The sequence below is a fragment of the Megalops cyprinoides genome, chromosome 1, assembly GCF_013368585.1.
Source record: "Megalops cyprinoides isolate fMegCyp1 chromosome 1, fMegCyp1.pri, whole genome shotgun sequence".
Lineage (NCBI taxonomy): Eukaryota > Metazoa > Chordata > Actinopteri > Elopiformes > Megalopidae > Megalops > Megalops cyprinoides.
Genome location: NC_050583.1, coordinates 36,751,118 through 36,776,996, shown reverse-complemented (window position 1 = coordinate 36,776,996; position 25,879 = coordinate 36,751,118). Strand labels below are relative to the sequence as shown.

General features: G+C 42.1%; 1 protein-coding gene across 1 annotated transcript; it reads left to right on the top strand.

The window, feature by feature from the left end:
* The first annotated feature begins 8,069 nt into the window (after nt 1-8,069).
* atp2a1l (ATPase sarcoplasmic/endoplasmic reticulum Ca2+ transporting 1, like) lies at nt 8,070-25,491 on the top strand. The gene is made up of 24 exons (XM_036545992.1): nt 8,070-8,417; nt 10,194-10,211; nt 10,361-10,443; nt 12,598-12,702; nt 13,162-13,300; nt 14,449-14,529; nt 14,859-14,944; nt 15,780-16,077; nt 16,304-16,470; nt 16,608-16,696; nt 17,307-17,409; nt 17,610-17,741; nt 18,231-18,356; nt 18,664-18,882; nt 19,295-19,406; nt 20,322-20,545; nt 20,905-21,125; nt 21,249-21,451; nt 21,548-21,633; nt 22,340-22,473; nt 23,272-23,389; nt 23,821-23,938; nt 24,533-24,576; nt 25,202-25,491. The coding sequence occupies exons 1-23, from the start codon at nt 8,300-8,302 to the stop codon at nt 24,535-24,537; spliced, it is 2,985 nt and encodes a 994-aa protein (XP_036401885.1). The 5' UTR covers nt 8,070-8,299; the 3' UTR covers nt 24,538-24,576; nt 25,202-25,491.
* The last annotated feature ends 388 nt before the right edge of the window (nt 25,492-25,879 follow it).

Genomic DNA, 25,879 nt, shown 5'->3' with positions numbered 1-25,879 from the left:
TCAATCTCCGCTGGGACACTGCTGCTGTACCCTTGGGCAAGGTACTTCACCCACAGTTGCTTAAGTAAATATCCAGCTGTGTAAATGGATAACATTGTAAAGAACTGTAACCTATGTAAGTCGCTTTGGATAAAAGCGTCTGCCAAATGAATAAATGTAAATGTAATATTATAGTAAACTCTAACTGTAATTGCACGGCTTTGTATCCACTTGATTTTTCTCTTCTGCTCTGTTTGCCCATATACATGCCTGCTGCAGTCATGCCTGTTGTGTTCTAGAATTAGAATGTATGTATATATGTTTAGCACTCTGCACTGTGTACTTTGGGGATGATGGACACAGCTGACTTGTTGGCAGAGTGCCACAGGGATTTGCAGCTGTCCTAAGAGCTCAGCACCTATCTATCACAACATCTGTTGTTCCATCACCTTACACACAAGCATGTTCACAAGCATGCACACGGAAATACATGCACATGTAAATACTCACAAAGTAACACCAGCATGCATATGCATCCAAATAGATATTTATGGACTGCACCTGCCTCATTGTAATGTGTCTGTAAGCCCTTTTCACGTAGGCTCTAAGCAACTCTGTCATTACCTTTTTACCTGCACTGATTTATTCCACTCAGCCTCAATGTCCCCCTGTGTCTCTGTATCCATAATCTATATTTAACAGTGTCCATCTCTCTGCCTTGGTGCCACACTCCCTGTAGCTCTCTTTTCATTCATTCGTCTTCCTGTCATCAGCACTCTTCCTCCAAGTCGTTCTGTCCATCATTTACCCATACTTGCCCACACCTAATAAAGTGAGAAAGAGGGAGACAGAGGGTTAAATATACTCATAAAAATCAGGAATGTGGTATCTTAAATCTTCAGATCTTTGTCTGTATTTGAAATGCTACACAGTACCTGTCTATGATATGCAGCCACATACTTGTCAGTGTTAATGGTATGCTATCAGCAAGGATTTTTAATCACCCAGGAGTCTATTTCCTATTCTGTTCATTGGCATAATGGAGAAACATTGTTATCACTATTGTAGTTACTCATCAGACCTCTTCCACTAATGTTAGCCAAAGCAAAAATTCAGTGCGAAATCCTTGGCGCCTAGTAAGGAAAGAATGGTCTCTTATGGTGTCTCTCTCAGGCACAGACATGTGGCCACACAACCAGCTGCCGGCAGGGGCTCAGGTCTCTTTTGGTGTCCTTCTGTGTCCCGACCTCTCTCGTTCCTCAGTGATCAGGTTCCCTTCTCCCTGCTCCTGCATGCAACCTCAGAGCTCTCAGTCTCCATGCACAGTACCTCTGTATCCCCCACAAATTTCAGTATGTATAGGCTGCTCTTGAGATCAGATGCAAAGGGAATTTTTTTTTGGCTTTACACTTTTGTCCTGCAGTTCCATAAGAAAAGATTTTGATTACTCCTAGGGTTATTTGCTAATGAAAAAATGTCAACGTGTTTCATTTAACTTATGAATTATTTATAAGGCTCATACTGTAAAAGCAGTTCACCAATAAACACTTGATGTGCTTAATTTTCAGATAAGGTAAGGTATAAGATAAGATAAAATACTAAACATGTTTGAGAAAATAATCATAGATTACCTTTATTTAGTAAGGTTGTTTGTATTCAAGAAAGATCCTCTGTGGACTGTGCGTATACATTCAACATGCAAACAACTTCAATATGTTTTGTGAATTAACTCTGCATGTACTGGACTTGCAAAACTTGAGAGACAAGTAAACACAGTACATACTTACTAAGTGGATGTTACAGGGTTTCAGCTCTGATACTGAGAGGTACATATTGGTAAGGAGGATGTTCGCATCCATTTGGAACAACTTTGGTAAATGATGTCAACTGGAAATTGAATTGCAGCTTCTTTCAATATTGTGGCAATCACACCTGGGAGGAGACTTCATGTCACTAAGACAAAGCTTCATAGTGATGGATAACTACTTTATTAAGATGCCTCTGATGTTTGACTGTTGGAAGATCTGCTCTGGCTCCCTGCTGCATTGTGGCAATTCAACGAAATCATTTTATTTATTTAGTTCATTTTGTTCAGTGCACTCAAGCATAGAGTGTTTACCTCTCAGCAAGTGAGGAGCAACTTTATGGCATCTGATAGATTTACAAGGAAGAATCCTATAGGTTCGGAAATATTTCACCATAATTCATAACTGCTAGTATTCTTTCCAATATGTAACATAGCAAAGACAGGGAGGAAGGGGTTCAGGTATAGTGCAATGGATAAAAAGACAGAAAAGGAAGATGGGTACTGAGGAATCTTGAGAGAAGATGGAATGTTGTGAACTAGGAATGCCTACAGCATGTAACATCTGTTGATGGATGTAAAGATAGGGTGAGGTCACACACTTTGTACAGTTCAGTGAATCCCCTGTTCCTCCCTCGCCACTGTATAAACGCATGAACTGAGGTCCATGTCAAAGGTTAACCTCTAAAAATAAACAGTGCAAAAATGCACCAACTGGGTGAGACCTAGTTGGTCTGTGTCTCTCAAGCCTATTTACGCTTTGTTTCTAATACTGGGCATAAATGTCCACCTGGTGTTCATATTATTACTGCGGACACTATCATCCCCGTCAAACAGTATTAATAAAACTGCTAATATAAATGTAGTGTTTAGAGAGACATTGGTAGCCAGAAGGGTTGTGACATTTCAAGAGAAAAGCTGCCTACCTGTAGAGAAGCTGCCCAACACTTCTCCCATAAATGAGCCAAAAGAACAAAAGGTTAAAAGAAAACAATTTATTTTTAAAACAAACAACAAAACAAAGGAAACCAGCCTATGCACAGCACCAGCAGAGACACAGTGAGCCTTCTCCCCAGCTCTGCAGCCACACCTGTGTCTAATCTGCCTTCCAGTTAGTGAGGTGTGGCTTGTAAGCCAATAAGATGGGTCCCTCCCCACAAATTGCCAACATGTGCATACAATTAACCAATGATTACTACACAATTTACAATTAATATAGGTTCAAGGGAGAGGTGGTGAAGGCTCTCGTTCACACTACCCCCAACAGAGATAGTGTAAAACATAAAATAGATAGGGCTGAAAAACATAGAGTTAATAGCTTTTAAGCCCCCCAAATGTCATGTTGTTCAGATTCTTAAATAATTTTGATGGAGAAGATGCATGAATCTAATCTAATCCAGTAATGTCCACTGTCCTAGGGTGCAATACATACTGATGGGGTGGGTTCACACCACACCTCTGAAGTCAAGCTAACACCTGCCTCTTGCAATGTCCAGAGCAGTTTTACTGAGGCACTCTATAGTGAGCCCCAGCATGGTGCAGCAATCTTGTAAATGACACCTCACCCCAATATAGTAGCACAATCCCCGGCACCACCATGCCCACTGTAGCTGAGGTTGCTGTGTCAGTGTTAGAGTGATAATCAATGGGAATGGCTCTCAGACTTTAGTGTGTAATCAGCAGATCTGGGAGGTGCTGAGTGGTTCAGTGTACAGAACAGCCTAGTAGAGGAACCAAAACAGGCAAGCGATAAGGGCTAAGAGAGACAGAGGGGTTAACACAGTGCTCAGGCAATGCCCAGCTGGATGACACAGTACATTAACACTGCACCCAGAGAGGCTGGGAGGAAGGTTATTGCAGACTCAGGCTGAATATCTGAGCAGTCTGCACAGAGGAGTATATTAACACTGTGCCAACACAGAGTGAGAGGGAGAGAGGGGAGAAACTCTATCCCACTGGAATATTGAGTTAAATGTCAGTGAGCTGCTCTGAGGGAGACACTGACAGACTAACCCTACCTCACCCTCAAAGGTTAGAGGTCACACTGTGCGACAGGAGCTGAGATTAAGAGAGGAGGAGATACAGTGCAAAGAGGGTGCACAGGTCAGGAGGGACAGGATGGGAAAGAAAAAATGAGGAAATTACATTGTGGATTGGAGTGAATGACAGGGAGGAATGTGGAGGGTGTTTTTTAACAGAAATTGTAATATATGATAATTCTGTAAGTGGGATGTGACAAATAATGACTGTAGCCACCTGTTTTCTTGACTGACAGGCCCCAAAGTAGTGGTATAATATACCTTGTGATATTGCTGGCTACAAATCATTTCAGTTCAATTGCTATACATTTGATTAGATTCAGTTAAACAAATTTTATTGTACTTGATGAGAAATGTATTTTGCTGCATAAAATGTGAAAATGCTAAAAAAAAAAGAGAAGCACAGTTCCAGGAAAGGAAACAACAATGTATGTGTAGGCTAGTATGCAAAGACCGGACTGAATTAACGAAATTAAAGAATTAAACAGACCTTTAGTAGCCCATATGCCCTGAATTGTCACTGTCCATAAGAGCCTGTCCCCCACAAACCTGTGTGAGCATGGTATAGATCTGCTCTGCCCCAGAGAGCAGCTGCTTGACAGCTGGACCCTCGACAAGAGGGTTTAACACTGCAAATGAACCCATGGTACCTTCAAAGTAACACTTTGGAAAAACAAGCTAGTGGAATCCTGCAATTCCAGGTTCTTTGAGAGATAGGTCTTGGTAAAGATGTCATACCCACACATAATTTACACAGACTGGGATTAGATCTAAACATCAGTGGGCCAAAGCAGTGAAGTAATTTCAGTCACAGTGAAGCGGGAAGAACATAGACTCCACCCGCTGTGAGGACAGCCATCCTAAAGAGTCCTGTCAATGGAAATGAGAAGGGGTCTGTGACACCTGTTGGTCACTGATCACTCAACAGGCGTTCAAGTCTGGAAAGTATGATCCAAGAGGTCAAAGGGGGGCGTGTTTTCGTTTTCTCTTAAAACAACCTATAAATCAAAGAGCTGTTAGATGAACAATTGCCCACAATCTTCACTTAATGACAGTAAGTATGGGAGTTTGAACAGGTTTAGCATATATGTGGACATTACTGGCATTGCTAATGGTGGAAGCTAGTAGATGAAGATATATACTCTATGACATACTACAAGCTGATTACTTGAGACAGTGATTGGTCAGTGATGTCATTCTTAAACTACTTTGTAATTCATAATTTGGAATTCAGCTGTGCCTTGAGATTACTTGAGATAGACATCTCTTTTGCATTGTACTCTGTATTTGTGTTATTTTGTAAGCAAATATTAACACCATTTGATATTCTTAGCGTGTTCCAAATAAATCACTTTCAAAATGACTTCTGATGCAAATTATGATGCACTTAGTCTTTTAGTAATAAGTTAATCATTGGCTAATAGCCACTTCCCAATCTTATTTTCAACAAGTTACTTTCTTGTAGCTTTTTCCTTGACTATATATCTATTGCAGTGTTACTATGCAGGGTCAGTTAGCTCATCTTCTCTCATAGAATTCTTATTCTAGATGTTGTTCATTTATCAATTTCAATGATCTTGTATAAGAGTATATCTCCACTCAGTAATTACAACACAAAACATGTTATAAAACTTATAAAAACTAGAGATATAGTATGCAAAATTAACATCATTTTTAGAGTGTAAATACTTTTATAGTGCCACCCTTGTAAGATGTCATCAAAATGTGAAATATGCCAAAAAAAAAAAAAAGGTTAAGGTCATCTCCTACAATGTTGTACCACAAGCTATGAATGCCGCACATGGTCAAGTTATAATTCATTATAAAACTTTATGAAGAAAAAAAAAGTTTGCTTTGTGTGTGATGAAATACTCTCTACGTTTTTTATTTGTTATGTTTTAACAGCTTTCCATCTGTTTGCATAAGATGAATTCAGAAGTGGAACATGCATGCACCTTCGGTACTCCAACCAAATGAAATGGTCATTTAGTTTCAGAAGTACCCTCTGTACTTCTCCCTTGAACTAATGTTTGACAAACTGAAAGCTACATAACATGACTTGCCAGCTAGCTGCTCTCTTAATGTTTTGTATTTTGTATTTTGCACTTTAAAGGCTTTTACTAGCTAACACATATCAATGCTAATTTTTGTAATTTCTCACAGTGTAAAATGAATTCCACGTCTATATGTAACATTACCTGGCCAATCCCTATCAAATTCAGGAAACATTTTTTTACCATAAGGGTATAGCTACTGTTACGTTATATAGCTAGCTTAAATGGGGGTGGAGCTGTTGGTAGCTGACACCAAAAACAGGGTGGGTACAAGAGAGAAGCCTTTGCTCTAGGAAGTGACTATGATAGCTTGACTGGCCTCACACCTCAGTGAAGTCCAGTTGGATCTTGTATGCTGCCCACAGTTATAATCATTAAGCCACTGGATCACATGGATGAATTGTGTCAACAATACAGTGACCATGCTTACAGACTCCTCACAGCAGGCCAAAGCCCTGTGGTTATTCAGCAGAGCAGCATGTGAGAGATACGCCTGCACAAGACTGCCGGCTCACACCTGCAGAAGTAGAGCTGCCCTGAGCTGGCCCTGCAGAAACCTGAGATGGACTGCCTGGCTTTGGCACATCAGGAATATCAGTCAAGCAGTCAGGTTATAGCTCTTTGCTATGAATTACCACAGTGCACTCCAAACGATTCAGATGTCCAATTACATTCCAAACACGATCCAATTTCATTTTCCAAATCTGATTCCAATTATAAATACACATGTAAAACTGCCAGGTACAACAGAGTTACTGCTGGCACTGCAGCAACCGCTATTACCACGGCACATAAGCGCACGCTCACGCGCTCCCACACGCACACGTACAGTCCTGATAGCGCACACTACACTGACCATTCCGCATAATGCAGCAACCAAGTGGAGCAACGTTGTTGGTGTTAAGAGGACGTTAATACAGATGACTCTCCATACCCTCAGAATTGCTCCTGCTTGCCAAAGGAACACAGTGTACTGAAGTTTGCTGGACTAGTACCCCCCTTACTCATTGTGCCTCAGCACTTCTCTGCTGTCCACTCAAGTCTCGGGTTTTACTCAGAGTTCCAAGAGAGGGCTTAAGTGAACTCTCCACACGTATCAATCTCCTCTCCCCTTTGCGCGTGTCCCCCCTCCATTGGTCTCTTATGTAGCCTCTCTCACTGCAGTCTTCGCACCAAACAGTGTCAATCAAATATGCATTGTTATACTGATTCTTATTCTGACATCCTGTTAGTCTGTTTTTTTCTGTTTCAACCCTCTCACCTTGCAAGTAGCAGTGACGGGACAGCAGTGCTCAGTACCCTCAGCGTGTGTCAGTAATAAAACCCTTTGGTACTGCCCCATTCATCTATAAGCCTCTCTATATCTCACTCAATGCACTCCCTCTCTAGAAAAGTAAAATGTGATGCCTCATGTCTTCATTATGAACAGTCTGTTCTGTCGAGTGATGGCGTTATGTGTTGTAATGTGTTGATGTCCTCCATCTCACCCTTTATCATCCCTCTGTTCCATTCCCTCGCGTTTCCTTAAAGTGTCAGTTCAAAACTGTGAAGTCAATTAAATCCGCTATTACTCTACGCTCTAAGTGTACTATGGACTGCATGCTGTCAATAGCCAATATTTTATTTGTCATTTCTATAAACAGCGATGTTAATCTACTGCAGTGTAGTGTATGCAGTCATTGGGGATAGTAGTTACTTTATTGACCCTGTCTCCTCGGTATAATGGGTACTGAGGTCATAGTCAATGTGTACATGCTGTTCATTCAGTCGTTGTAGGTCTACCAAGTGGGTACCCCTTTTGAAACTGTGTCAAGCAATGCTTGTCAGGCATGTATGTATGTCATTGTATTAATGCTCCTTTACCTCTCTTGGCCTCTGTCTCCCTGACCCTTCTTCTTCAGATAAACACTTGAGCTATCACTCAATGCCTCCCCATCCCTCATTCCATCTCCCCTCTCTCTCTTTTCTCCCCCACCCTGTTCTCCTGACCATGCATGTTCCAAAAACAGACCTCATTTTCATTTTGATGCAACCCCCTCCACAGTTGTTGCCCAATTCCCCCAGCCCACCTCCTCATTTCTCTACCCTGGCTCCGCCCTCAAGGTTCATATCTAATATACTTAGCCAATGGGGAAGGAGAACAGGGTGTGTCTCTACCAATGGGATATCTTTTGGCAGTATAAAACCCACACAAAATAAGTGGCAGTTCGCACTTTCTGTCAGTCCAGCGCTCCTGTTAGGAGGGGGAGTGAGACCGGTGAGAGGGGAGAGAGAAAAAGAGGAAGGGGGCCTTTTTTGTCCCTTCTTAAAAGGGTGGTGGGCAGAAGTTGGTAACCTAAACGCTGAAAACAACAAAAAGCACGGATAGGCGTATATAAACCTTTCTTTTTCCTCAAAGTCCTCCCCCCCTTTTATACAAAAGGATGGAGAACGCACACACAAAGTCTCCGACAGAATGTCTGGCCCATTTCGGAGTGAACGAAGCCGCTGGCCTCACTCCTGATCAGTTCAAGAAGAACCTGGAAAAGTGGGGCTACAACGGTGAGAGCAATGGAGGGATGAACTGAGGAGGGGATAGAATGAGAGGAAACCTGTAGGCTTGGTGAGGTAGAAGGATGTGGTACAGATGAAACTTGCATTGAATGTAATGGGTTGAAGACTATGGTGGCAGTTAATGGCAGTTAATGGGAGTGCTGTTGTGATGGTGAGGCATATCAACTAATGGAGGGTGAACTGGAGAAAGATAAATGAGAGGCAAATGGAATGGCAGGAGGTGTAGCTTTTGAGATTGGATGTCTGGAGAGTCTATTTACAATGGCATCACCAGAAGGAAGAATACATGTGTGTATTTGTGAGAGTAGTAGAGAATATGGTACACAACATGATCATTCAGGAGCCGTACTGTGGTGTTGAGCTGATCAGCAATGTGGGGATGTGAAAGAGTGAGAAACATTTTAGGTGAAAGAGAGAAGGCCTGTAAGAGGATGTCTAAGGATACCATTAAGAGGAGGCAAGAGAGTGAGGAGAGGGGAGTAAGCGGGCACATCAAACTCATGAATGAACAAATGGACATATGTAGGCTATTTGCTGAGAAACTGAGTGAGAGGAATATCTAAAGTATTTGCATAACAATTGTTTGATTTTCCTGTGTTTCACCAGAGATGGATGTTGTCATAGTTTTGATAGAATGACATGGCTTATGGTGTTGCTTCTTTTTAACATTTCACTGTTTCCTGTACTCTTTTGCGCTGGTAAAATGGTACACTCCTGCTGACTTAGAAGGAAGAAAGGAATAATAAAAGCTGAGACAGATGTGGAAGGAAAAAAAAGAAGAAACTTGGAGGGTCAAGAAAGCAAGGGATGAGGGAGAAATGGACGAGCGTTAGAGTCAGGAAGAAGAGACTGGAACTGAAGGAATTTAAATACTGCCTTGGCCAATGTTTCATATATTTATTTATTAATTATTTGATAAATAACTGCAACAACCATGAAAACCAGCATTAAAACTATATTTGGAAGGGGTTGCATTATGTAATTCCATTCCTCCTTTATAGAGTTTTGGGACCATTTGTGTTTTAATGAATTAATAAATCAAGGCATAACAGTAACAGTAGCAGTCACCTTCAACAAATTTCAGAGGGCAGTTCAAAAATCTGTTAAGGAAAATGCAGCTCAAGCTGCTGCATTTATTTTCAGAAATAACTTTCAATTAATTGAGCAAAGGTAACAATAACTCACCTTCCATACCTGCAATATCATAGAAATTGTTGTTTATGTTTAGTGATACTTAATATGCCAGAGTATAAGACCAGCTACAATGTATTTAACTCCCTAGGAAACATGTTCATGTTATTAACAAGGTTACAATGGTGCTAAATATGTTGGCAGCTGTTCCTGTGTAGTGTAAGAGAGTGTATATGTTCAATGTAATGTCTAGAGCACTCAGAAGAGAATTATCAACTTATTTGGCATATAATGGAATCTTAAACCTGAATTATAATTTTATGTTTGTCAATTGTGGGATCACAGCTACATGTAATCTAATGTACATCTAATGCCTTATCAACTTGTAGTTTACTGTTCAAATGTAGTTATACAGTTACTTTTAAGTATGCAGTTGAAATTTGTAATATTCCATCAAAATCTCATCTCAAGGGAATACATAGCAGGATACTATGATAGACTCATAGTTTCCTACTCCAGTGTATTGTACTATTGTCTGAATTACGTGTATTGTGATACTGATGACTGGAAGTTATTGAATTGTCTAAATCATGCTAATTGTCTGTTCTGTTTGTCTCTCCCTCACAATAACAGAGCTCCCTGCTGAGGAGGGTAAGTACTCTCTCTTCTTGCTTCAGCATCCATGTGAAGACATACCTTTCTTCCCTGCATGTTGGTCCTGTACCACAGTATTAAACACACATACACTATACTGTTACTTACCATTTTCCAAATCCTTATCCTCTTTTCGCCTCTCTCAGGAAAGTCACTCTGGGAATTGGTCGTTGAACAGTTTGAGGATCTTTTGGTCAGAATTCTGTTGTTGGCTGCCTGCATCAGTTTTGTGAGTAAATTACTCCACTCCTCTGATTATGAATACATTGCTTTATCACTTTGTTACTTTGCAGACAGTCCATGTAGCTTTCCTGAGAGTTTTATTTGCTTTTGCTGCAGTTTACCTACAGTTCAGGAGTGTGTCTCTCTATAATGACCTCAGATGCGACTCTGAACATACTAAACCGGTGAAACCATTGATGCCAAGTGTATTAAAATACTGAGGCTTCAGATGAAGGATTTTCATTCAAGAGAACCTGGTTCAGATGGGCTCTGCAACTTTGTGAATTTGAGTATCTTTGAATACTTTCAAACCTAACTGCTAAGGATACCCCCAGATACACACTGGTTTTGAAGAAACTCCATCAGTGTCACCAAATCAAGGAATTTTTTGTGCAACATAAATATTGATATTTCGGTAAATAAAAATAAAGGCATCACTATATCATCCATTCATCAGTCATTCATCATTGATTGAACTCCCATCTTTAGTCCTGGTTTCTTATGTGGCAGTATCTTTGGTCTAACCTGAATTTCCAGCATATATTCTGATACCTAAATTTCTTCCCTACCTCACAATTTGCCAGTACACATATGGAGTTGACTTCAATGACTACAGCCGGACTGTTGTGGCAGCTTGCATGGTGAAGGGTCTAGTCACCCATCAGAAAGCTTGTGTGGGAGACAGGGTGGACCTCTGCTACGGCATACCTCTGACACGTTTCATGATTTGGGAGTAAACAACAGACTTGGCACATAACCTGTTTGGCAGAAGGCTGACCACCTGGCCATATCCAGCGGTAAATGTAAACAGGAAGTAGGGGTGTCTCCTACCCAGCATTAGATTAAGAGGATGTGGCATCCAAGGGACATGGGGACACTCCACAGCTTGACGCTCCACAGTTATTTTTGGTGAGGGATGTGTTTTTGTTATTGTTGTGAGTGCAGTTCTCTCAATATTAGATTTGATGATTTATGTACAGTCACATGACTGTATTTTCTTACTCTCACACTCTTTCTGTTGACTCTATTCCGCTTACTACTCCCTTTCAGTGCATGTATCTCAGTTTGAGAAACAGTTTTTATCTGGAGAAAAATCTTCAGGAAGTTCATCTGGGTTGTTATTATTCCTGTTCTCTTCCCATCAAGTGCACTGATTGCCATTGAGATGCAACAGAGTAAACCTATAAGCTCCCCTTAGGGTCCTTTTCCATGGAAACACCATCCCAAACAGTTGGGTATCCAATGTGCTTTTCTGAGTCATGTGTTCATACTTGCAGTCCTTGTATCAGCATTTTGTGGTGTGTACTCTTGTCATTGACTTTAGTAATTATTTATTTGGCAAATGTGTTCGCCCAGTTAGAATTCCAAAGCTAATGTGGTCTGGTAAATTAAAAACAAAACAACACAGTAGAAACTACCACAACAATATCATAGGTACAGAGCATCCAGAATTATGATAAACAGACAAATGTTTTATGCTGTTTGAATGAACTCTTCTACCTCCATTCCTCTCTGTCCATCTTTAATTTTGTTTTTGGAGAACTAAGGGGTTGGACATGTAGTATTAATTCCTGCCCCCTGTTCTCTGCCAGGACAGCTGTCATTATAGCCTTAGAAGGAGTGAATTGAGGAGGTACAGGGAGAGAGCAAGAGGGGGAAAGGTTTATTTTAAGAAAGTCTCAAGCCGGGCAGAGAAACTGTATCCTTCGGGAAAGGTCAGGATGGAAGAAACAGGGGACTGCCAGCAAGAGAGGCAGAGAGGGTGACAGCGGGTGAAAGGAGGGGGGTGGACAAGGAATGAAACACAGGGCTAACATTGTGTAATAATAATGTGTACTACAATATTATTATGGCCATGATGACCAAAGTGTAAAAAATACACCAAGTAAAGCCACATAAAAGATATATTTTATGGATGGTGTTTATAGCAGCCAATAAGCAGGCTTAGTCGTATCAAATGCTGTTGAAACCTGTTTCCTGAATTAAAAAAGCAAATTGCAGTGATTAGCCCTTTATTTATAGAATAAGGTATACTCAGGTTCTACATGTTGTGTTATACTAAAGTGTACACCTACTGATGATAAACCCTTTGGCCTACCCATTCACAGTGCATATACACTGTACCAAACTTCCTCTCATTCCATACTTGTCTCCTGCTCAGGTGCTGGCCTGGTTTGAGGAAGGTGAGGAGACTGTCACTGCTTTTGTAGAGCCCTTCGTTATCCTCCTTATCCTTATCGCCAATGCTGTGGTGGGAGTCTGGCAGGTGAGTGGAGCAGCCATCAGAAACATATCCCCAATCACAATACTATAAGACAACCTGGAATGATCTCTGGAGAGTAAAGGCTGATGGAGGACCTCTGATAGAAATCTTGGGGTAGAATAGTCATGGAATGTCGAGGCTGGGGTAAGAAGGGCTCAGGGGAATGGGAATTATAGTAGATGAATGATAAAATGGTCACATTACCCTCAAGGGGCTTTCATAGGTAGTAAAGTTAAATGGCCAAGTTATATAGAGGTCAAAGTTCATGCACAGAATAGTAAACATATTATGTTAGGGGTCTAATTTCATGCTCCACAGAGTAGCTGATCATACTGAATTCTGGGTTTTTACAGTAGTGTAGTAACAAAATCATCTAGATTCAGTTTATACAGACAAATAGACAATGGGTGGAAACATCTGTCAAGGAAAGGAACTGAAGTTCTGTGTTATGTGTTTCTACAGGAACGCAATGCAGAGAGCGCCATTGAGGCTCTGAAGGAGTATGAGCCTGAGATGGGCAAGGTTTACCGTGCTGACAGAAAGAGTGTCCAGAGGATCAAGGCCAGAGAAATTGTCCCTGGAGATATTGTGGAAGTGTCTGGTAAGACTGTCTCAACCTGTCCAAATCTCCTTCTGTATGCCTCTGTTGATATAAATCTGCTCACTCATTTTACACAGTTCTGCTTATATCCAACAATGGACATATGTCCATCAGAAAGGCCTGTGCAAAAGCTGCCAATTTAAACCCAATTTAATTGGTTGCTTGGTTAGTCTTGCAAAGGAAGCACTTCCTTGAAATACTGGTCACTTCTTGTTTACATAGCACAAAGAGAGGGAAAGGGTAGAATAAACAAGGAAGATAGAAAGAAGACTGTGAGGTTATTGAAAAATGGAAAATGTGGGTGGGTGGGGGTCAAGTTGGAGAGAATTGGCACAACATCCTACAGAGAAATTGAGGGAGTGAGTCATACAGGCCTTTTGTCCGTTTATGGCTGTGGAGTGGGCGGGCATAGAGGACAGATTGAGATGGTTAAGGAAACTTGCTGAGAGAAGGAAAACGAAATCTTGGGTATAAATACACCCCAACACCTGTCCCTCACGTTCATATATCAGTACGCACCTGTTGCCCTCCATATCCATTAATTTCCCCCTCCCCCCATCTGCCCCTCCAGCCCATCACTGGATACTCTGTCAGCTCAGTTTCTCTCTCTTAATATCAGGGTTAATTTACTGCAGTGGAGAGATTATAAATATACCGTTGACCCCCACTTACTTGAATGTAGCACTCTGTTTAATCCTATTATTATCATCATTATTACTATTCAGACCTCCTTATTCAGGATAACTCGTGATGCTTGAAATCCTGATTATAACAAAATACACAACATCAAAATCTGAAGCAATTTTAGATATAAAGAATGAAAATAAATCTCTCACACTACATACTCAGCCTCTCTCAGCCACAGCTGTGGGTTCTGTGTCATTCCTTACAAATTGTTACAGATACAGATGTTCAAACAGATGTGCATAGCAGAACAAGGTTAAACAATAAAGAACAGTGCTTGCTCAGTTCATCCGCTTCAAAAGGATAAATACAGTTATTTTCACCACTTAAATACACTGTAGTGAGTTGTATAGTGTGCTTTGATGTAATTTCCATCAATGTGCACCTACTCTATCTTTTGCTTTACTCAGTTTATGATATTATTAATATTATATTCATAGCATCTCTCTTGATTTTCCTCTTAGTTGGTGACAAGGTCCCCGCTGATATCAGAATCACTGCTATCCGTTCCACAACCCTGCGTGTTGACCAGTCCATCCTTACCGGTAAGCCTCAGTGAGTTTATGCTCACATCTGCCTTAGCATTCTCCCTGCCTTTCTCTGTCACCTTTAAAGTCTTCTTCCCTTCAACTTTCTCTCTATCACTCCTCCACTTACTCCTCTCCCAATGGCAGTGTTTCATTGCTGAGATTCAAAACAGCAACTGTACTAATAATATATGCAATGAATCTGTACTTTGCCATTTAAAAAAAATGTGTTATGAAACCGTGAAAGAGATGTGTGTGTGTGTGTGTGCACGTGTATGTGTGTGTGTGTGTGTGTGTGTGCATACGCACACAGTGTGCTCACCCCTCTGACTCAATGTTTCTTTCAGGTGAGTCAGTCAGTGTGATCAAGCACACCGAAGCTGTCCCCGACCCCAGAGCTGTCAACCAGGACAAGAAGAACATGCTTTTCTCTGTGAGTATCCCCCATGGAGCTATTCCACGCTTAATTGCCCCTCCATAAATATTGTCAGGCTCTACTACTTGAAGCTGGGTAATGGAAGCACAGCAGACTGTCACTTTTTCAGCATAAATGAGAATTTTAGTAATTTTCAGGACTGACATATTAAATCTAGGAATACAGTTGCAATGGGTGTTCCCATCCATTTTGCCTCCTTTCACTTTTAAATAGTGCACAAAAACAAATGTAATTAGCATTACTCCAAGATATTCTTCAATCTTGTATAGTACAGAATTTCCCAGAGTCAGGTTTACCAACTCTTTCTTAGAACCATTTGTTCAAATGTTTTTGCACAAAACAAAGCCAGTGGCAAACTAAGAACTTGTTGAAGCAAATGCCTAACTATGGCACTGTTGTGCATTCTACTTCTACTAACTCCCCAGTGTGAAAATTCCTACTTACTGGCAGTAGGCATCCCCCAGTGCCAGTAGATACTTCATCGGTATGCCATATGTTCCTGCCATCTCCAACTGGCTCACGGATGCCTGATGTCTCAATGAGACTACATATAGAATTTTAGCAAGACAGGTTCATCATCTTCCATATACTTCCTACAACACCTTTACATTGACTGTTGAGGTCCCAGTGACCCCAGTATCAAAAATACGGCACTTGATGTAATAGATGTAATAGCTCTTACATCTTTCCCAGTTTCATTTGCTGTAACTGTTAATATAGCTCAGGTAATCTCAGTATCATGGGGAAAGTGCTTCAGTGTTTCTGAGGTTCAGTCGTTTGGCCTACAGTGTTTGTGAATTGCATTAATCCCCCTTCTCTCTTCCTTTGTTAGGGCACAAACATCGCTGCAGGCAAGGCCATTGGTGTGGCTGTGGCCACTGGGGTCTCCACTGAGATTGGCAAAATCCGTGACCAGATGGCCGCCACCGAGCAGGAGAAGACCCCCCTGCAGCAGAAGCTGGATGAGTTTGGCGAGCAGCTGTCCAAAGTCATCTCCCTCATCTGCGTGGCTGTGTGGCTGATCAACATTGGCCACTTCAACGACCCCGTCCACGGTGGCTCCTGGATCCGTGGTGCCGTGTACTACTTCAAGATCGCCGTGGCCCTGGCTGTGGCTGCCATCCCTGAGGGTACGGCTCTGAGCTGCCCTCCTTCTCACTGGGAGTGGGGGGTGGGGGGTGACTGAGGGCCATGGGGATGTGTGTTCTCTGTGTATGTCACTGTAACTCTTTTAAGCGTCTATAAGACAATGGACTTCTCAGAGTAAGTGCTTGACACAATATGTGTGTGTCTGTGTCTCTCGCAGTGCTGTGTTATTCAGCACACCCTAACCCCTGTGTCTTCCTTGTCACTCAGGTCTGCCCGCTGTCATCACCACTTGCCTGGCCCTGGGCACCCGTCGTATGGCCAAGAAGAACGCCATTGTCAGAAGCCTGCCCTCTGTGGAGACCCTGGGCTGTACCTCTGTCATCTGCTCTGACAAGACTGGCACACTCACTACCAACCAAATGTGTGTGACCAAGGTGAGAGAGTCAAGTCCTCTTGGTCTAATGCATTAGGCCTGACTTTATACACTGTACTGAACTGTATTCCTCTGCTGGATCAAATGGGTGTCCACTGAGGAAGCATAACAGCCCGCTGATAATCTGTCTATCTGCAGATGTTCATTATTGAGAAAGTGGAGGGTGACCATGTTACCCTGGATGAGTTCAACATCTCTGGCTCCAAGTACACCCCCGAGGGAGAAGTGTAAGTGCAATGGACCACCAAGTCACTGATGTCATTATTTATTATACCTCTCAGCCCTCCCTACACCAGGCCTTCTGATCAGGGCCATAACCCAAAGCAGAGCAAGGCACTCACCACCACAGAGCAGCAGTGTTACCACACACTGCCTTTGGTCATGCACATCATCTTAGAAGCACACTGACAGGAACACTGAAAGCTGTAGTGATAGCTGCAGTATCACAGATATGACCCCAGACATTAAATCAGACATTACATACACCAAAGAAATATACATTTGTGACCATTGTTACTGAATGGGTATTGTCTATTTTTATAGCTACCTTCCAATCCGTAGTATTTCAAACCTCTTTGAAAGGCTGCCTTGCAATTAAACATGTACCCATCCACATTAAATCAATTATGGCCTTTACAGTTTTTAATTTAAAAAATATACTTCACAAATGGTTTTTGTTTGATTGGATGTTTGACATTGAAAACTTTTAATCCACTCCAAAAATTAGGTGCATCTCAATTTCCATATCTCTTGATGTACAGTACAGTTAAGTTATTCATTGGCAGGCATAGCATTAAGAAATGCAGCAATTAATCTCTTTCTCTCTCTCTCTTTCAGCACCAAAGAGGGTTCTATTGTGAAGTGCGGTCAGTATGATGGTCTGGTTGAGCTGGCAACCATCTGTGCCTTGTGCAATGACTCCTCTCTGGACTACAATGAGGTAAGTGAAGCCCCCATGTGTCCATATACACGTCCTTAACCAACCTCGACTGTCACCACCCCGTCCTGTTCAGCAGTCTGTCATTCTTACACCCCTCCTTTCCTTTATCGGATTGTGTTTCCCTGTCAGTGTTTTTCTGCCCATCTCTTTCTGCTGGCTGTCTCTCACTCTCTGGGTCACTGTCCTCCTCTTTATCTCAGGCTAAGGGCATCTATGAGAAAGTGGGCGAGGCCACTGAGACTGCCCTAAGCTGCCTGGTGGAGAAGATGAATGTGTTCAACACCGATGTGCGCAATCTGTCCAAAATTGAGAGGGCCAACGCCTGCTGCACTGTAAGTAGCTCCAATATCCCCTCACACATACAAGTACACATATTTATGTGCTTTCTTATGGCAGTGCTGCACCACAGCATTGATTCAAATGATTTACATGGTATGTGCAGCACACTATACCAGAGATTTTATGTTCTGCCTATGACCTCCTTTCTCAAGTCTCTCTATGAACCATCTCAGAATACCTTTAGCACACGGTGCTTTCACTACCAGTTAGAATAATAATCTAGTCAATACTCTACCATTTGATGTCAGACTTTCCCAGTTATGGAATGCGTCTATCACTGTATTTCTGACCAATAAATACAAACACGTAGAATTGTTTCAGCATACTTGACTCAATATGTACAAGAAAACTGCATTTGGCAGTGTCACACTACTAAAGTGTACTGTATTACAGTTAAATATCTAACGGAATCATTCAGCAAACAGTACCCTCAATACCTCTGTGTATATGTTAAGTCCTGATCTCTCTGCCTTTTACCACAGGTCATCAAGCAACTGATGAGGAAGGAGTTCACCCTGGAGTTCTCTCGTGACAGGAAGTCCATGTCCGTGTATTGCACTCCTGCAAAAGCATCTCGTGCTTCAGTGGGCAACAAAATGTTTGTCAAGGTGAGCTCTTGCTTTCGAGCTTGGCACAGATATACCATGTTGTATGTTGTCAGTCAGGAGTGTCAAAATTGACAAATGTGTTTGTGTAGTACTATTTTGACTGAAAAGTAAAGTGTGACACTCCGTCAGATCTTTTGTATATTGCTCTGTCTAAATACAGACTGAGGGAAATTTTCAGAGAAATACTGAAACAAGTGGCTATGAAAATTTACAGCAGCAGAGGTAGAGAAGGTATTTTGAACAGAGCCTGGGGCTGTACAGCTTGTGCCACTCTGTAAGGGCCTAATTCCTCCCTCTCTCCCAACAGGGTGCCCCTGAGGGTGTGATTGACAGGTGCTCCTATGTGCGTGTCGGTACCACCCGTGTGCCACTGACCTCAATAGTGAAGGACAAGATCTTGGCTGTCATCAAGGAGTGGGGCACTGGCAGAGACACCTTGCGTTGTCTGGCCCTGGCCACCCGTGACACCCCTCTGAAGATAGAGGAGATGAACCTGGAGGACTCCACCAGATTTGTAGACTATGAGGTGAGATGGAGAGAGAGACAGTGAGAGAAAGACAGAGAGGGAAGAAGGCAGATAGTGATGGTAAAACACAGGTTTTGGGGGATGGTGGAGCATTCATCCATCTTTTTAACTTACATAGATACTTACAGAGCCCAAAAGGTTTGATTGAGACTGATTTGCTTTAATTTGATGCAAAAGAGGGAAAGGGGGAGGGCTGAGAGAAAGAGGATGAGTTTATCGGGGAATGTGGAGAGGGATGGAGAGCGAGAGACTGCACAAGATTTATAGTGTCGAGAATGACAGCGAGGGAGGCAATGACAGAAACAGTGACAGTGTGGAGAATATTTTTCCCCTTGGCACATTTGTTCCTCTTTTTCATTCAGGGCCTGACGGCATTAATGCCACGTCATTCTCATGTGTGCTTTCTCTGCAGACTGACCTGACCTTCGTCGGCTGCGTGGGTATGCTGGACCCCCCCCGCAAGGAGGTCACTGGCTCAATCCAACTCTGCAGAGCGGCTGGCATCCGCGTCATCATGATCACTGGTCAGTATCAATCCCTCTCTCCCTCTTTTTCTCTTTCTGCTATTTTCAGTCCATCCGACTTTATTTGCTCTGTTGCTAGCTCTGTTGCTGAATGGTTATTTTTGGTGGTGTGTGGAGAAGGGGTGAATGGTACAGTACGGTATGGTATGGTAAGTATGGTAAACTGTGGTATTAAATTATGAAACAGCAATATCATAAATCAAATGGCATACCATAATATATAATGACATCACGCAACCAGGTTTTATTATGAACATGTCAAAAATACATCACCTGTAATAAAACTACATGAGACAATGGAGCAACTGGACCAACACTGTCTCCTCCACTCTCTATCAGTTCTTGAAATGTAGCTAGTAGTTTGATTCGTTGCTACTGCACAAGTGCACATGAGAATTGCCGTCATACAGAGGATTTCTTGCATTTTCTGCCCAAACATGCGATCGAAAGGAGCTAAAATATCAGGGGACACCATTGTCACAGATGGGGGTATTGGTAGAAAATGAGACTTAAATCTGAAGGTAATGTGGAAAGAACATCATGGCAAAAGGAGGAAATACAATAAACCTTCCCCCGACGGTAACTCAGTGGTTAAGACACTCACCTAGAGCATAAGCTGATCAAGACTGGGGTACAATCCGAGCTGTGTCATCATGTTTTAATAAAACAATACAAATCCAGGAAAATGACCCTGTGATAAATTAACTGAAGTGCATAGAGTGATTACTATGTCAAAAAATAGGTTTTATGAAAAATTATATCATGATATATATTGATAATTGTAATATTATGTGGTTTATCAATTATCAAAAGTTATCAATTGTGATATTGTGTTGTTTTTGTCTATTTCCTTTCCTCTTTTGTCTGTATGTATCTGCCTTTAGGTTTCAAATCCCTCTCTTCTGTCTCTTTCAGGTGACAACAAGGGCACAGCTGTGGCTATCTGCCGCCGCATTGGCATCTTTGGAGAGGATGAGGATGTGACTGGCCGTGCCTTCACTGGTCGTGAGTTTGATGATCTGCCTGTGTACGAGCAAAGGGAGGCTGTCCGCAAGGCCTGCTGCTTTGCCCGTGTGGAGCCCTCCCACAAGAGCAAGATCGTCGAGTTCCTGCAGGGCTTTGACGAGATCACTGCCATGGTGAGGGGCTGGGCCAATTCAGTCATTTAACTCTTGCTGGGCCACTGCTGCATTGAGAACTGCACCTCCACCACTTTGTACCAATCTCAGTTTCCCCAATGACCCCCAGAGTGTGTAACACAGCCTTGCACCGTGGCAGTGTGTTCATACATCTATAGATGTTCTGTGCCAAAGCTGCAGTAAAAAAGGTGATGATAATCATGGCATCTCTTGGTATTTAGACCTTCTTAGACCTTTCCCTCAGACCTTCCAGTCAGAATGGGGTGCAGTGGCCCATACTTCAATTCCTGTAAGTTTTGTCCTGCATCGCCTCTCCTATTCACCTCTTCCTCACTCCCTCTCTCTCTTTGCCTGCCTAGACCGGTGATGGAGTGAACGATGCCCCCGCGCTGAAGAAAGCCGAGATTGGCATTGCCATGGGCTCTGGCACAGCCGTTGCCAAGTCAGCCTCTGAGATGGTCCTGGCTGATGACAACTTCTCTTCCATTGTGGCTGCTGTAGAGGAGGGCAGAGCCATCTACAACAACATGAAGCAGTTCATCCGTTATCTTATCTCCTCCAATGTTGGAGAGGTCGTCTGGTGAGTGCCCTGCACAGTGTCTATTCATGTCCCTACATTTCTGTGTCTGTGTAAATGCACTATAGTGTGTGTGATTAGTAACTGTGTGTAGTATGTTAAATTCCCTCCCTCCCCCTCTTGCAGTATCTTCCTGACTGCTGCTCTGGGTCTGCCCGAGGCCTTGATCCCTGTGCAGCTGCTGTGGGTGAATTTGGTCACAGACGGTCTGCCCGCCACTGCCCTGGGCTTCAACCCCCCTGATCTCGACATCATGGGCAAGGCTCCCCGCTCCCCCAAAGAGCCCCTCATCTCTGGCTGGCTCTTCTTCAGATACATGGCCATCGGAGGTACACAGAGGTCGCCCTGTGTGGCTGATAGACTTCAGCTATCATTTCTCACACGTAGGGGCACCCAACACTGAAGCTTCTTTCTCTTTCCCCCAGGCTATGTGGGTGCAGCTACTGTTGGTGCAGCTGCTTCCTGGTTCATGTATGATGAAGAAGGTCCAGGTGTGACATACTACCAGCTAGTGAGTCTTATACTCCGGTTAAACACGTTTTACTGCTAGGTGCTAGGCGGATTCTGGTTTATAGTGTTGAGAACTTCTGAAAAAATATGTACAAACTTACTTTCACAATCAATGAAGACTGAATGTAAGGAAGACCTGAACAAGACCTAAAAACATTAATTAACTCTATTATGTATACCGCTACCATATCACTATCAAACAAATATTAATTAAAAAAGGACGTGTATTTCTTCACACATGTGGTATAGGTATAGATAGGTGTAGGCAGCACACATCTGCAAACCAGACTGAATTAGCAGAGTATTTAAAATGCTTTGGTATAACAAGCAACCCATCTATTGCATTTTAAAAGAGTTACAAAAAGCAGGAAATGCATATTACATGCAAAACATAATTATAAATTACTTCTGCTGGTAATTTCATCTTAATTGCAAAATGGAATTCCACCTGAAAAAACTACAGTCTGGAAAATATAAATTGTATTGTTTTTGGATCATTTCAACAGTCGACACGTTACACAACCCATATACAGTGTTCTTTATTGTTATTTTTTACATTTGAAGCTATTTTACGTCGCTAATGTGCTGATTTTAACATTCCAAAGTAAATTCTTTCGTGATGTGACTAAACAGTAAGAAATTGATGTGATAATTGAAACCTTTCTGGAGCTTGATTGCTGTGCTTGTCCTCTGTGTCTCTCCCTCAGTCTCACTTCATGCAGTGCCATGACGAAAATGAGAATTTCACGGGCATTGACTGCGACGTGTTTGAGGCTGCCCCACCAATGACCATGGCCTTGTCTGTGCTGGTCACCATCGAGATGTGCAATGCTCTCAACAGGTCAGAATGCATTTCTGCATTTCTGCAGAGTCTATGCCACTCTGCCTCCCAGTGAGCACCAAAAGACTTTAAATAAAGACTTTTGACAGAAGGGTGTTTCATGTAGGTAAAGCCTCCTTTTTTCCTTGTTCAATGCAGGGCTGATCTCTCAGCAGTCTTAATTCAGTGTTCTTTCACACTTCCCATTTCAGAATTCCAAACATTTTCCTGACCTCAGTTTACAGATCTCTCAGCTGAGTTTTTTGACTGGTTTGGTGGCATAGGCTATAAATCATTATATGTTCATTCTAGGAAATGTAATACTTGAAAAGAGATCTTGAGATAGAGCTGAGTGCATGGACTCGTACCCTTTGACTCACATTACTAATTTTCTCAATTTAAATACTGTTAGACATTTTTATTCTTTTGGTAAAGTTAAATGTTTTATCTGTGTTAAAGATTCAGAATGTAGTATCCTCTTTCTAGCTTGAATACCCCCCCCCCCCCCCCCCTTCTGACTTCCTTCCAACATGTCCCTGAGTCCACAAATGCCCCGTTGACAAAGCCTAGGCTACAGCACATGACTAATCTGATGCAGAGCCATAGATCTACAGTTCTATTAGTTGCATCTTAGAATAAATAAAAATGCTGAATTCCTATTGAATCTATGACCAGAGTATGGCAATGTTATGGAGTCACACATGTTTTACCAGATTTTGCATGCTTTATGCAAACTTTCAAGACCTGTGCAGAAACCTTATTTAATGCTGTAGTGCAGCCACTGTAGATGTTAATGTGTCCCCTGCCTCTCTCCCACAGCTTGTCTGAGAACCAGTCTCTGGTACGCATGCCTCCCTGGAGCAATGGCTGGCTGCTGGGAGCCATGGGCCTCTCCATGTCCCTCCACTTCATGATCATCTACGTTGACCCCCTGCCCGTGAGTTTAGTCTACACCACCATCACACCTCCCTGTATCCTTTTCTTTTCTGCCTCTCTTTTAAAATCCTTTATCACCGTCACCGTTCTCTGTCTACATCTCTCTCTCAAACCCGACTTTCTTCCTCTACCTCCCCTTTAACACACTCTAATCCTTGCACTCAGAAGAACTGTATACAGTACATTAAAGGCTCATATGCTATACTCTCCAGTACTTCAGTGTATGCACTCAGCAAACCCATTGCAGTTGAAGCTATTCAACGTTTAGAGCCATTCCCAGAACCCCTGTCAACTCTTACAAATCTATCCATTGTTTTGCTTTTGTCTATTGTATTCTGAGTTGACTCTCTCTTAGTTCCAGTGTTAATATCCTGTGACCCTACAAATCCTGAGCATCCTGAATTAACCCCCCTCACCCCCTCTCTTCCTCAGATGGTCTTCAAATTGACTCACTTGAACTTTTCTCAGTGGATGGTGGTACTGAAGCTATCTTTCCCAGTCATCCTGATTGATGAGGTTTTGAAGTTCGTTGCCCGCAACTACCTGGAAGGTATGAGAGAGCCCTTAGACACCCGTAAACACCCATGAACACAGACTACCACAAGCCAAACCATTGCAGGTGTGAAATGTTCCACCCCTCCAAACACTCAGAGACTCTCGGATTACAACTGGTGTTCATTACAACTGATTGCATTCTTCACCATTCTGGGTTTTTATCATGGACCTACTTACATACAAGCACACTTACTCTACTGAATTGGAGATGTCCACAAACCTTCCATTAAACCACACATGTGACCTAACAACGTACTCTTCTAACCTACTGTTTGCAGCTCCTTACAAAACTGAGTTTTAATTTATAGCCTAATCTTATTTTGAATGAAGTGTAAATAATAACATCATGTGAAATTCATCATTAATTTTTCAATGTTTCTATGACTTTATCTCCCTAATGATTGCCACTTTCCTTCCTCCATCTAAACCTTTCTCCACCAAGACTGAATTGCACTTATTTTATTCAGTCTCTGGTTATATCAGTCTTTTCTCACTCTCTAATAAACTGACTCATTTCTTTCTCACTTCCCTCTATGCTCATTCTTTTTCTCTGGTTATCAGTCATTCTAATTATTTTATTTCATTCCAGACTAATCCTGTTCCCCTCCCTCAATTTACCCGTAAGAAAGCAAGGTATCCCACAGTACTTCTTATCAGAATGTCTGTCCGTGCTCCTGGTGTGTCCGCTGTACAGTGTGGTTATGACTGGGCTGCTCACTACAGTGCATGTCAGTGCCGTTGTCATTGTGAACATCATGTACGTACTCTGTGCATCTAGACTGTACCATGACTGTTTCTCTTTGTCAATCTCTCTCCTCCTTGCCGATACGAATACCAGCCCCTTGCATTTATGTTTGTCTGTCGCAGTATTATTTGTGATTTCTGACCGTCATTGCTGTATAGGACAGTGTGGGGGTACTGTTCCTTTACGTCTCTGTATTTAGAGATTTACACATAGTGATTGTGGCTGATGGTTCTGAACAGGGATCTTTTTAGAGGGCTATCTTGAACATTCAACATTCATTATTTGAAGCATAATAAGAACTGCATAGCACTAACAATAATGGTAATGGTGATGACAATAAGCTAAACTACTGTAACGACGAGCATTTTACCTATAAGAAAAACTGTAGCACTCATGCTTTTTTAAGTAGTAGTATTCTTTAATTAGCACTGCTAACATTACTAACAGTAGTCCTAACGGTGCTGGACAGTCTCTGTCCCTGTCTTACCCTCGTCTCCTTTCCCCCTGTTGCAGAGAGAGAGATGATAATCTAGTGACAAAGAAGTGGAATTGAGAACAGAGGGAGGAAGAGCAAGAAGTGCTGAGCGAGGAATGAGGCGCTCCAAAGAGCAAGAGCCCAGCTAGTCACTGGAAGAGGGAATAAAAACAATGAAAATCAAGAAAAAAGCACAAAACCAAAAAATATATATAAATAAAACCTCTGTGTACGAAAAGAGATTAAGTTAATATATAGGTCATTACAAATACTATATTGTAATAATGACAATTTTATTCTTAAAAATAAAGATACATTTTGAAGAGAATTCATGTTCTTTTGTTAAACTTGTTTTCTCAACTTCTGTCTGTTACATTCTGTGTCTGTCATTGTCTCTTTGTCTCTGTTTCCAATTTCTTCTCTTTTCTCCATCTCATTCTGTGCATACATGTCTATTTTTCTGCTTTCCTTCTATTTTCTCCTTTCCGTGTGCCTATATCACTAGTTTAACACTGTCCATCTCCTGCTGTCTTCAACTAGTCTTCCTCTCCATACTTGTCTGTGTCTTCCTCAGTCTTCCCATCTCTTACACTCACTCCAAATACCTGCTCGTTGGGATGCCAGCAACAAACCTGCCTCAGCCCCCCTGGATTGTATCTGACTGCCATTGCAATATTGCACCCCTGTAGCTAACCTGCAGTGCAGTGTATCCCAAC